General features: G+C 41.6%; 1 protein-coding gene across 3 annotated transcripts; it reads left to right on the forward strand.

The window, feature by feature from the left end:
- The first annotated feature begins 418 nt into the window (after window positions 1-418).
- DENND10 (DENN domain containing 10) lies at window positions 419-12448 on the forward strand. Of its 3 annotated transcripts, XM_081193060.1 has the most exons (10): window positions 444-558; window positions 1279-1396; window positions 2066-2262; window positions 4130-4209; window positions 5338-5486; window positions 6790-6901; window positions 7937-8037; window positions 8774-8881; window positions 9629-9723; window positions 10330-12448. In XM_081193060.1, the coding sequence occupies exons 3-10, from the start codon at window positions 2230-2232 to the stop codon at window positions 10504-10506; spliced, it is 855 nt and encodes a 284-aa protein (XP_081049186.1). In that variant the 5' UTR covers window positions 444-558; window positions 1279-1396; window positions 2066-2229; the 3' UTR covers window positions 10507-12448. The 3 variants fall into 3 exon arrangements, with proteins under 3 accessions (XP_081049184.1, XP_081049185.1, XP_081049186.1); XM_081193058.1 differs by lacking the exon at window positions 1279-1396 and having other exon boundaries at window positions 419-558; XM_081193059.1 differs by lacking the exon at window positions 1279-1396 and having other exon boundaries at window positions 426-558; window positions 2046-2262.
- Window positions 12449-12575: the final 127 nt, after the last annotated feature.

Raw genomic sequence — 12575 nt, forward strand, 5'->3', positions numbered from 1 at the left:
GCATTTGTCAGAAAATACTGAACTGCTGCATTAACTTACTGTTTTTTTTATTCGTTAAATAAATAAAATTACATAAATTCGTGTCCTGCTTTATGTAAGTAATTAAAACCTTTAAACAAATAAACAATATGCTGCTTTATACTAAAATAGGCTTCTATAATCAAGAGGCAGTACAGCTTTAAAAGAAAATACCCTATCGGAAAACAACTTTCCAGCAAATTTATATCTAGTGAAATTGCCATCTCCACCGCTCCTTTGGACTGAGAGGTCGAGAGGCAGAGAGGTTTCAAGCCAAAGCTACCGTAAACGGAAAGCAGACGCTTCCCCTCGTTTGCACGCGGGCACTTTCTCCTCCTCCCGCTCTTTGCGCGTAAAATGGAGTTCCCCAGTGGAACCGGAAGCCAGGAGGCGGGGAGGACTGGCTTTCTCTCGCTCTAGGTCTAGGAGGCCCAGGATGGGGCCGGGGAAGGCTCTCAGGAAATAGGCGGGATCCTGGAGAAGGGAGGAGGAAGATGGCAGAGACCGAGGCTCAGCTGCTGCTGAGTGTGGGGCTGATTGGTAAGCGCGCCCGCGTCCTTGCTGCGCATTGCAGGGAAACAGCTGGGAGGGAGCAGGATCGCGCCCCGCTGCCTCTCTCTCTCTCCGGCCCCCGCTCCACAAATCCCTGCTTTCCCCCCCGAGAATAGGCGGTAGTTTGTGCGCTGATGGAGATGGGGGGCAGTTTCCTCTTCCTTTCCTGCCTGGTTAGTGCCACTGGATCCATAAGCCTTTTGGAATACCCCCCGTGTGCCAAATCGGGAGTATGGGCGAATGATCAGAGGGTGGGTGTTTCCGCTTCTTCAGTGCACGGCTATTTGTGAAGGGGAAGCTATTCCGGATTAATTTAAGGCTGGGGAGTTCGTGTTTGCTCCCTTAGCGTGTGTAAGGAGTTCGAAGACCCTATCAGGACTTGCTTTCCATCAGCCTTGCCTGTAATGTCGCCTGTCACTTATAGATCCCTCCCCTGTGCTGATGTACAAAAGAAGACCTTAAAGATCTAGGCATGTGAACTTGCAGTCTTCTCCATACTCCTGTGATTATGAAGATCCAGCAACTGACATATCTTTCTAAATGACCCATATGTGCATATTCCTTGACTTGTCAACATAAGTGCGGTTTATTAAAGTCACTGTGTGTAATGGCGCACTCCATATTTTTTTTAAGTCATCTGCTTGAGAGTGCTTCTGAAACTTAGGAAATGAGTCAGTAGTTTCATTTGCTTTTCTTTCTTTCTTTTAGTGCCATCGGTGTGTCTGTTGCTCTTCAGAGTTCAAGAGGGCAAGTCCCTGCCCTGAGGAGCGTACAGTCTAAAATTCAGTACAAGGGGTGCACAGAGGAAGGGAAATACAGGGCAGAGGTGTACAATTGTTTTAGCTGCAAGTGCTTAGACTACAATTACAGGCTTAGGCTACAATCCAAAAGTCATTTGTGCCAGTCTGGGTGTGGGTGGGTTTAGAATTTGGCAGTGGTGTCCTTTTGTCCTATGCCTGCCAGTAGTATCAAGACAAGCAACATTTGGTGGGGGAGGAGCTAAAGCAGCCCAGGATCCGCTGGATCCTGAGCCAGCCCCACTGCTATCACTTGATGGCATTTGATCCAATTTTACCTGCCCCCCCCCCCACTTTCCATTGCAGCCAGCATGAGTAACAGGGCTGTGGGTGTGGAACTGACTCTTGTCATATTTGACCACCTGCCTGGCTGGGGTTTAGATTGCCCTATTAGTTGCAGCAGGGCGTGGGAATGGTTCGTAGTTTTCAGTAATACTACTACAGAATCTCTACCCTGAGCACCATATGTCATGACCTCATATTTTGATGTAAATAAGGCATTTGTGTATGTTGCAGCATACATCTAAAACAGAAGAAGTGAATTAAGTTTGTAATAGATGTTAGCGGAAACCAAAAGCTTCAGTGTGTGTGTAAAATGCAGGTGTTAAAGGTGATTGCAGCCAACAGATCTGATTAACCAATCAATTTACTTCCTTGCTGCTGTTGGCATTCTCACAGTGAACATCTTTCCACCATAGAAAAAGATACCAATGGAGATACTCTCTGGGTCTGGTGCTATCCTTCTACAACAACTGAATTAAGGGACCTCTTGTTGAGAAAATGCTGCCTTACAGATGAAAGCAAACAGCTTCGCTCCTTCGCATTTGGTCAATACAGGCTGACGTGGTTTTATGTTACAACCATGGAAGTACCAGATTCTTCAGCCTTGAAAAAGGTAGGATGGAAATATTGGAGAAAGGAGCTTGATACAGAAATATCTTATCCTGCACATTCATTGTTCAACACTTGCTATAAACTTACTAATACTGGGTTTAGGAATCCTTGCCAGGCATGGCCTATATTATATGCCTTAGTGTCTACATTGTTTTACATATAAATAAATATCATATTGCTCTTAATTTTAGGTGGCCCTGGAGACTTTTCAAATACATTGCCTAATTGCATGGCCATGCATATATTTACAGTTTCCTCCCTCCATCCCAATCCGTTTTCTTTTTGACTCGTGTCTTTTTAGTCTGTAAGCCTGGCTATTGTTTTTTTTTAGTTGATTGGAGAGCATTTTTTTGACTGAAGAGCAGAATAAAAATTCTTTAAATAAATAAATAGTGAAAACTAAGAGCCATATTATCCCATTAATACACATCTCCGCTGAAACCTGCATGGGAAATCTGTCTAGAATTCATGGTCATTAGGGTGGCGAACAAAGGGTAGGTTTCCAGTATTATAACACAACTGGTTTAGGCACAGATTATCAACCTGCCCTTTCCAGCTGCCCATTCTTGTGCCATTTATAGCAGTGTTCCTATGTACTAGCATGTAGGGTTTGTGGCCCAAACAACAGAGCTGGATGTTGAGGCCTTGGGTGATCAACTGAGGCTGAGGCGGGGCTTACTTTAGAGCAACCATTCATAGTGTTGCACTGTAGATCATAAATCAGTGGATTCAAAACCAGATGGCTATTTCAAGGTGGCTTGTAAATGAATCCGTCACCAATGTCATGCTGCAGCTCAGTAATACAGTGGTACCTCGGGTTAAGTACTTAATTCGTTCCGGAGGTCCGTTTTTAACCTAAAACTGTTCTTAACCTGATGCACCACTTCAGCTAATGGGGCCTCCCGCTGCTGCTGCGCCGCCGGAGCACGATTTCTGTTCTCATCCTGAAGCAAAGTTCTTAACCTGAGGTACTATTTCTGGGTTAGCGGAGTCTGTAACCTGAAGCGAGGTACCACTGTACCTGAGAAAGCTGCAAAAAACCCCAACCCCAAGCCAACTCCCAAACTCTGAGCCAGATTATTCCATACGCAAGAATGGGAGGCGAAGGAATAAAGTAGCCGTTAGGAGAGTGTTCTGGAAGCAACAAAAATAAGCATTCTGTTGAATGGGAATAATGAGGAATATAGAAAAGAGTGCTGTGGTTTAAAAACCTCTATTTGCGTTTTTAAAAATGTCTCTGCAGAATTGTTTTTACACTTAATGTATGTTTGTTTAGCTTCTTCCTACCACTGCAACTGCATTCCCTGCTTCACCTGAAGGTGTCAGGGTGGGGTATAAATACCATGAGTGATCTACAGCACCTTTACGTGGTTGAACGTGTTTTGGATGCTGTGCAAGTGCTGTTTCAAATGCCAAACGCCTTGCTCTGAAAAAAGGAAGAAAAAGAAAAAAGATAAGACGGTCAAATCTTGAACACACTTTTGCAGTCGAGTGAAGCATCCTCCTCACTGCTTCATTTTTGGAAATGCAACAGAACTCTTAGGTCTTGTTGTGAGCTCCAAAAACAGTGTTGAACTTGCTTATTTGTTGCAAAGGGGCAAATGGACATGCTTCCCCATCTAATGGGTGATTCTTTGAGTTATCCCCCACTACCCTTATGGGATTTGAAGTGGAATGGTAGAAGGCATTTCTTAGCACTTTGCAGATCATATGAACAACTGAACTGATTTAATTTTGTCTCGATTTACTGTATTTCTATAAGATTTGGTGAGCTGATCCTCCTGGTGTTGCTATAATGTCCATGTTTACAGTATGGTGTTTATAATGGAGTATCAAGCAACCTTTTCTTTTTCCTGTGTATTGGATAGGTGACCCATTTTTCCATTGTCCTGACTACCAAAGACTTTAACCCAGAGAAATACGCAGCCTTCACTAGGATCCTCTGTCGGTGTGTATAACTGCTGTGTTTTATACTACAGATTTGGTAGATAAGTTTTTTAAAACTTTTGGTTAACTAGAAAAGTGCTCCCTATGAATTAGGCAGTAGATTTTTAATAGACTATTTAATTGTGTATTTGCCTGTTAAAAATGCCAATCATTTGTCTTAGAAGATGCTATCCAGCTTGCTATCTCACACGGGAGGGGTAGCCTCTTTGAAGGCTGTGTGTGCAGACACTAGCTTAAATCAAAGAATTGTTTTTGCATAAGAACTGATGATCTGTGGTGGGCATTTATTTGGGATTTATCAATTGAATCACTGCACAGAACTGCCTCTGAAGACCCTGCAGAAGCTTCACAGCACAGCTGGTCAGACGGTCAGGAAGTGTCCCGATAATGACACTGTTTCAGCAGCACTGGCTCCCATTGTGCTTCCAGGCTCAGTTCAAAGTGCTGGTTTGGGTCCAGCTGCCCACTCAAGCCCTCCATTCAACAGTTGAATACTTGTTGATTTCCCCCACACACACCCTATAAGATCCATTAGACTGGGTAGCACGGTGGGGCCTTTTTGACTGCATTGCCAAGCCAAGGATGGGGAAGCTGTGGCCCTGAACAAGTTGTTTGATGGTATTTCCTATCAATCTGAGGTAGTGTATCAAATGGTCAAGGATGATGGGTGTTGTGATCCAACAATAGTGAAGTGCTGCAGAGTCCCCCTCCCTGGGCTAGATTCTAGTATGACTCCCAGCTAGGCCTTTGGGCTACCTCATTTGCCTTTTAGCAGCTAAAACATGGCTTTTAAAGATAGCATTCACTTTTGTTCATTGCTGTAATTTCATTTTGGCTGTTTTCTTGCAGCTGTTGTCAATAATTCTTTAATTCTTTTTAAATTTTGTGTTGTAAGCTGCCTTGAGGGTCGCTGGCGGAAAGGTGGGCTATAAACATTTTAATAAATAGTGTATTAAGCCAACCATAGATTGAGAAAGACAAACCTGTGTGTGAGTCTTTAATCTTAATTTACAGTGAACGTATCTTAGGGCTGTTGTCCTAGAGAGTGCTGGCTTGTTTTTTTCAATTCTCTTTGGGGGGTTTTTTGTGAAGACATAAAAAACTTGTTTCGTTATGTTTATTTTTCAAGAATATACCTGAAATATGGGAGTCCTGCGAAAATGATGGAGAGCTATATTTCTGTCCTTACAAAGGGGATCTGCCAGAGTGAAGAAAACGGATCTTTCCTTAGCAAAGATTTTGATGTCAGAAAAGCTTACCTTGCAGGCTCAGTCAAAGGTGGGAAGAATTTTTTCTAAAGCTTTGGGGATGATTTTGCCCCAGTTCCAAACATGTACTCTTGGAAGTGTCATGAATGCAACCTGGGAGCCGTACTAGTTTTCAAAAGTTATTTATTAGTTTCATCTGTTGAAGAGCACTCAGTTGATAAAGCACATTCACATTCACTCTCTGCAGGAATCTAGTTACCCAATAATGTTGTGGCTAAAACCACATTCACACTATACCTCTAAAGCACTATGATACCATTTTAAATAGTCATGGCTTCCCCCCCAACAATTCTGAGAGCTGTAGTTTGTTAAGGCTGCTGAGTTGTTAGGAGATGCCTAGTCCCCCTCCACCAGAGCTACAATTCCCAGAGTTCCCAGTGAAGAGGGATTGGTTGTTAAACCACTTTGCAAAGTATAGCTCTGGGAGGAGTATAGGAGTCTTGGCACCCTTAAAAAATTTCAACTTCCATAATTCTTTTTGGAGAAGACATGACTGTTTAAAATGGTGTCATGGTGCTTTAAATGTATGGTGTGAATGTGGCCTAAGTGGACAGCTTAGTAGCACACAGAGAAATAGTGCAGTGGGGCGAGGTGGAAACGCTATGTTGCTCCTTAGGTTTTCACCCAAAGATTTCACAGTTTTTGCCTCCACAGTTCTTATATCCTCAGCTCAGTCTTTGGATTGCACAGCTTAGTCTTGATGGCAGATATTCTCTGCACTGCAAGGCCAACTTGCAAGGTTTTGGGGATTGCAAGATCATTGCATTATTTTTCTGACCACCCCCCGAATTCCTCTAGAATTGCAAGGCTTTTTTCAGCAATGTGACTCGAAGGTCATAATCTCTGTGCTTATCTCTCTGTCCTTATCGCAGTGCCTTTAGGGTCTAGGCAATTGAACACAGATGTCCTGGAACATGCAGTTTCATCTCCCAAGGAATGTTGTTTTTCTTCAACCTGATGTTTCACTTAAAACAATGCCCTGTTTATATCCATCAACCACTGGAGCTTGCTTTTCCTGACTTGGGCCACCTTTCCAAACATTCACTCATCCTCTAATTCATACAAGTTATAACTGCATTATAATACATTAAAAATAGCAAGAATAACTGTATGCACAAGCGTATTCACAACACCAGACTCACTTTGCAAAATAACATCAAATGTAGTGCCTGACAGAAGTAAGCTCCATTTCCTATTATAAAACAACTTTCTCATGATCTCTCATCCAATCCTAATACTTAGGTTGTTGCAAGTTGTATAGAAGTCTGCTTCCTTTCAGTACTAAAATCCTATTTTTCCATCTCCTGTTCTAGATATAGTATCTCAATTTGGAATGGAAATAGTCATCCTGTATACTGCACTCATGTTAAAGAAAAGAATTGTAGTATATCACCCCAGATTAGAAGCCATCCAGGAATTTACAAGGTACAGCACCCAGGTGAACTAAAAAAGTTCACCAAGCATACTTCATTTTGTTTTCATTAATCATGAGTATTGTCATATTCATTAATACAGGTAACTTGCATCTTATACTTATTTAACTTACATGATGGCAGCTTTGTGCAGGCAGGGGGTGGGATAAATAAATAAATGGAGGCAAATTAAACCCACTCTCCATTCATTTATTTCCCCTCAATCACCTGAGCAGATTTGCAAGATTACTCACTTTGAGGAGGAGATGCAAGGGCTCTGGCAGAGTCCTAGAGCCCTCCCTTTCCAAAGGTAGGCAAACACTCGCAGGACTTTGGGGAGGAGGAGGAGGAAGAGCTCTAAGACCCTGCCAGAGCCCTCACATCCCCCTTTCCAAAGTTTGCTAAGCAGCTATACACCTTGTGGTAGGGCTGGTTCCACAGGTTCCTGGCTTTACACGTTTTTGCTTATATGTGTGGAACCCCCAAAACTAAACCCTGACATAAGATGCAAGCTACCTGTAACGTTCTAGTGCCAATTCCTACATATTCAAAACAGCACCATTCACACAAATGAGGGAGATACCTAAGGGCTTGGAGGAGCAGCAATGTTTGTAGAACTTCAAATAATTTCTTTTGCAGGGGGGAACCTTTGTGAGGGGATGGGGAGACTCAAAAACATCCTAATGAGGACTGAGCATGCCCACTAGCCCAGGAATGCTGACTGGCTTTTGGAGCTGGGATGATGATGGAAAAAGATGGGTGAAGAATGGAATAGAGTATCTTGCTAGTGGGCAGAGTTTCAGCTAGCCAGCCACAAGCAAGAGCACTCCAGCTGCAACATTTTTTTGTTGCAGGTCCAACTTGTGATTTATATGCAGCATTTTCTTTTTCTCTGTTTGTATCCCAAACATTAAACAATCTATAACTTTCAGTGATGTGCTTTGGTCTTCATGGTTACAAGACTTTGAGGCACAGGCTAAGCAGTCTTCCTTGAAAGCTACTGTTGTATTGAGTACAGTGTCAATTGTGACTTGGTTGTTTTCTTAAGGACTCTACCAGCCTTAGTGTGGCATCGCCAAGACTGGTCAATCCTTCATTCACACGTACATCTGAATGATGATGAACTGGAAGCATTAAAGACGTGTCCAGGTATTGATAATGAAGGGTGGGTTCTATAAACTGTTGTACACAGTAACTAAATTCTCCTTTGCTGACCTGGATAGGACTGAAGGATGGAACACTATTAATCTTGTAATAATCCTCTCTCAGAACTGTGGTTTGCAGATATTCTACTTTTCAAATATAGTTGTTTCTTTTTTTAGTTGGCAAATCACACAAAGTCACACGTCAGTAGCACAAATGAGATACTACTCATTCTTTGTCCCATAATGCCACATTGACAAATATTGACTGAGTTATTTTTCTGCGATCCAATAATAGGTCCCAATCCAGCATCTCAAAATTGCTGTTCTGAAGCAGTCCTTAATTGTCTTTCTAAAGAGTAATCAATTGGTCTGTTTTTTTACAACCCCCTCTTTAAGAATTGATCAAATAAATTCCCTCTAAATATATCGTGTTGTGTGTAGAGCTTTTCTATTTTATTTTGAAGTAAAATAATTTAATGCATGTTACATATCATGTTGCTGGCCTCCCTGTTGGGATTTTTCTGTAGATTCAATGAATAGCAGATGGAATTCTGCACATGCCTTTTTAAAAAAAGCAATTTGCCATGGAATTGGTAGCAATTCCACATTGGTATGCAGGTTTGAGATGGTTAAAAGGCAAGGAAATAACTGTGGTGAAAACATTTTTAAAAATTATTATTAAAGCACTTCACATTGGAATGTACTTGCTCAGTAATCATGGTAAAAATTTTCCTGACCAGGTTATGTTGCTGGATTTATAGACTCAGAAGTGAGCAACAGGCCAGACCTCTATGATGTATATGTGAATCTGGCTGAAAGTGAAATCACCATTTCCCCACAAGCGAAAGGTTTGTTGCCTGAATCACATGCCTCCCCCATCCCTTGCAAGTTGCAGTTTGCACTATGATAGATGCACATTTCGGAAGAATTTGGTGTAACTTCATAATGTTGAAAAAATATATTGCACAAACTCACTTGTACGCAGTCTGGGTCCCATGATATGTTCTGTTGTTTCCTTTGTCCCAAACGCTTTGATTGGCATGCATTAAAGTAAAATCAAAGGGAGATGCTGTGGTTGCCAAAGCTAATATCGAACAGAAGTGAAAATTGTAAAAGGTATGCCAAGGCAGGCATCTATGAAATAATAATGATAATAAAGAAAGGTTAAAAGAAAACTGGGGAATATTATTTTTTAATGAGTATGACAAGCCTGTGATTTTCATTGATAATGAATGGAAACTGGATAAAATGGTAATACTCACAAGGACGTGCCTTGACTGGAAAATTTACAGCATAATAGAAGCAAAAAAAATCTAGATTCTAAAAGTGGGTAGTAAGAAGGAGTCTGTCTGTGCAATGTTACTACGACATATGCAGCAAAAATATGTTAACTCAGTACTGGTATGAAGAATCTGTGATACTGGAGGTGAGAGTTCATTTGTATTTACTCTGCCTCACTGTCAGGAAACTTTTGGCATCCACTGATCTCAGTGCTTGTGACCAGAGCCATAACTTAGTCTGGAACTGCAGGTTACAGTATTTTCGCTGAACTAGATGATGGGGAATGAATGACAAAGCTTTTTCTCTCTCCCCAGAGGCAATGACGATGGGGAAACTCCACAAAGAAATTGGTCAGCTCATCGTTCAGTCCGCAGAAGATCCTGACAAATCAAACAGTCAAGTTGTTAAGGTTAAGTTTCTTATCTTTGGACTGTTCAAACCTTTCATACATTTCTGTTGCCCAGGATGTTGTGGCTTTGCCTTTCTTCCTGAGGTCAGAAAACACTGGTTCAGACGATCTGCTAAAAGCAGAGTTTAGGTGACAGGGAATTTGCTGGGCGATGAACCTTGGACCAAAACACTCCTCCTCTGTATGGGAGAGGGAAGTGAAAGCATAATTTTGGAACAAACCGCTGTTTCACATTGCATCCCACACTAGGAACAGCAGTTTGTGCTAACAAAAACTTCAAAAACTTTTTTAAAGCTTATGACAAACTCCCTCAACAGACTCCTGAGTTAGCAAAAATGGGGGGAAAGGAGTTCCTCTTCTGGATCAAGAATTAGTTAGGTAACAGGAAATGGAAAGCCAGAATAAATGGACAGGACAGGGATGTTGAGAAGTCCCCCAAGGATTAGTATTGCGACCTCTGCTTTTAAACTTTTTTTCATAAATGATCTAGTCTGGGGTGAGCAGTGAGGTGTCCCAAGTTTGCTGTACTCTCAAAGAAAAGTAAGAAGTGTTGTTGCTACCCTCATTTCCTGTTTACTCTCTTTTATTTTCTCTTTATGTCTCTAGGATATTTCACTGAAGACGAAAGAAATATTGACAAACCTAGCCTCCTTCACAGAGGTCTTGCATGATGGAGAGAAGCCGTCACTTAACTTTGAAGCACTGAAGCAGAAGAGATTTCCACCAGCTACAGAAAATTTCCTCTATCATTTGGCAGCCGCTGAACAAATGCTTAAGATCTGATGGGTGGACTTCATACAGCGATTCAAAGATCTCTCTGCCGCCATGTTTTCTGAGCATCCCATACCTACATAGAACATTCCGCAGAGGAAAGAGCATTTCTATCTGGAGGGGGGAGTAAGGATGTTGCAGGCTTGAGATAAAACACTGCAGTGTGTAGCAGAAAACACTTCTTTTTCCCCATTTTTTTAATTTAGGGTTTTCTACAAAATGGGACAGATTTCTTCTTTTTAAGACAAAATGAAAAGACAGCTTACATAAAGGACGTAAGGCTACAAGTTTTTCTGTATTAAAGTGGAAAATTTGATAAACCCTATCAGCACCTAGTGTAAAAAACAGGATGCTGCAAAAGTGATAATGAAAATATGAAAGCCATTAAAATAGACAAATCATCTGTCTTACGTAAACCATTTATAGTCGCTAATCAACCGGAGCCCAAAGAGCTGCACAAGAGTGGGCCCTCTTTTTATTTAAATACCTATTGGGGAGGGGAGCAGGATTGCATACACTAGCCACAGAATGTTAATCTGCCTGCTAGCTGCCTGTCTGGTGGCTTGGCTTTTAGCCTTGATAGATCCCTTTGCACTTACAGCTTTTCCTGATGATTATGAACCCATCAGTTCAGGGTTCCTGATTACAAGGAAGAGTCCTGTGTGTATATACAGCTGTGCATGTTTGTAGAGCCCCCCCCCCTCATTAATTCTGGGTGCATGGGGAGGGCTGAGCATTTGGGGCAGTGAGCATGATCCCACCCCCGCCAAGAAACCCTTCATGCATTTGGTGGCAGAGGTTGTGCTAGAGTCAAGGGCTATACCATCAGTCTTAAGAGGGAAGACAAGAACTAAATTATACATTACACACAAACCTGTGTATCTGAAACCCACAGCTGCTGCTGTTAGGCAAAAGAAGCTGCAAGAAAGCTGCCTCTTCCTGCTACTACTTCCCCCATGGGGTGTCAAGAGAGGTTTGTAAGAGTAAGCATGTACCTGAAACTTAGCATCTGGCAAAAATAAGCCTGATTAAAGTTGCCCCCCCCCTTAAAGCAGCTGCCACTGAGGTTTGAATATATGTGTCTGTGTGTAATATGTAGTCTGGCCCCGATCCCAGAAAGTTAATTATTACAAACCAAGAAATATGAGAACTGTTGAAGAGCCTCTGCAGTTGCACTTTCTGTACAAAAAACAATAATCCTTTAAGTTCCTAGACTTTGTAAAAAAAACATGCCTTAGCACATGGTGGGTGTAGGGTGGAATTCAGCATCACACTATGGTGAACTTTTTGTCTGCACAAGCATTGCAGCACAGGCCAGAAGGAACAGTCCTTTCTCTCCTGCAGAGTTTAGGGGGTGGTATCCTGACCCCTCCACCCTTAAGCCAATTTCAAGGGGCAAGCCCTGTTGCAGAAATTTTTGCACAGGGTATCCGCTGAATCCCACCCTATATACTTCTGTTATTTTTTAAAGTTTGTACTTATTATTTCTACTGCTATCATATTTTGAAATACTATTCAATTATTTAAGTCACGACTGTGTTCTAGCAATATCAATTTCAGAGTCATTTGTCTTCTACTTGTACTATGACCTCTAAGGAACTTGAATTAGGTGTTGTAGTATGAAGGATACAAAATGAAAATAAGACAGCTATGTATACGTATCAGTCCTAGGAAGTTTGTAAGTGTGACTACAGCTCTTCTATTTTCAGGAGGCCCGTCATTCACTTTTGTATAGAAATGTTTGAGCTAACTGTGTGTAAATCAAAAAGCCTCCTGAACAAAAGTTTACCTCTCCAGTTTTGGTGCGACTCCATTCCTCTCCTCTCATAAATTTCAAGACTGTAAATGTCATTTTGCTAATACGGATGAAGTACTGCGCATTTCTTTTTGCAGATAGTGTGTACATTTTCTATTAATACAAAGCAGCACCCATAAAACTTGGGCCCAACTTAAATGTGATTCTGGACATGTAAAAAGAATGTAGCTTTGTGATTTTTCAAGTTATGTATCATTTAAAATTAGCTTTCCAGTTTCCATGTATATAAAATGTTCTGGTTCTGGGACCAGCAGTGTCTGCATAG

The sequence above is a fragment of the Podarcis bocagei genome (assembly GCF_964188305.1).
Source record: "Podarcis bocagei genome assembly, chromosome: 4".
NCBI lineage: Eukaryota > Metazoa > Chordata > Lepidosauria > Squamata > Lacertidae > Podarcis > Podarcis bocagei.

Bases quoted from the DNA above. Each gene is read 5' to 3' on its own strand.
- DENND10 (XM_081193058.1), top strand. From the start codon at position 513: ATGGCAGAGACCGAGGCTCAGCTGCTGCTGAGTGTGGGGCTGATTG. The intron at 4,210-5,337 runs GTGTGTATAACT...TTATTTTTCAAG, and splicing joins TTCACTAGGATCCTCTGTCG to AATATACCTGAAATATGGGA. The intron at 5,487-6,789 runs GTGGGAAGAATT...CTCCTGTTCTAG, and splicing joins CCTTGCAGGCTCAGTCAAAG to ATATAGTATCTCAATTTGGA.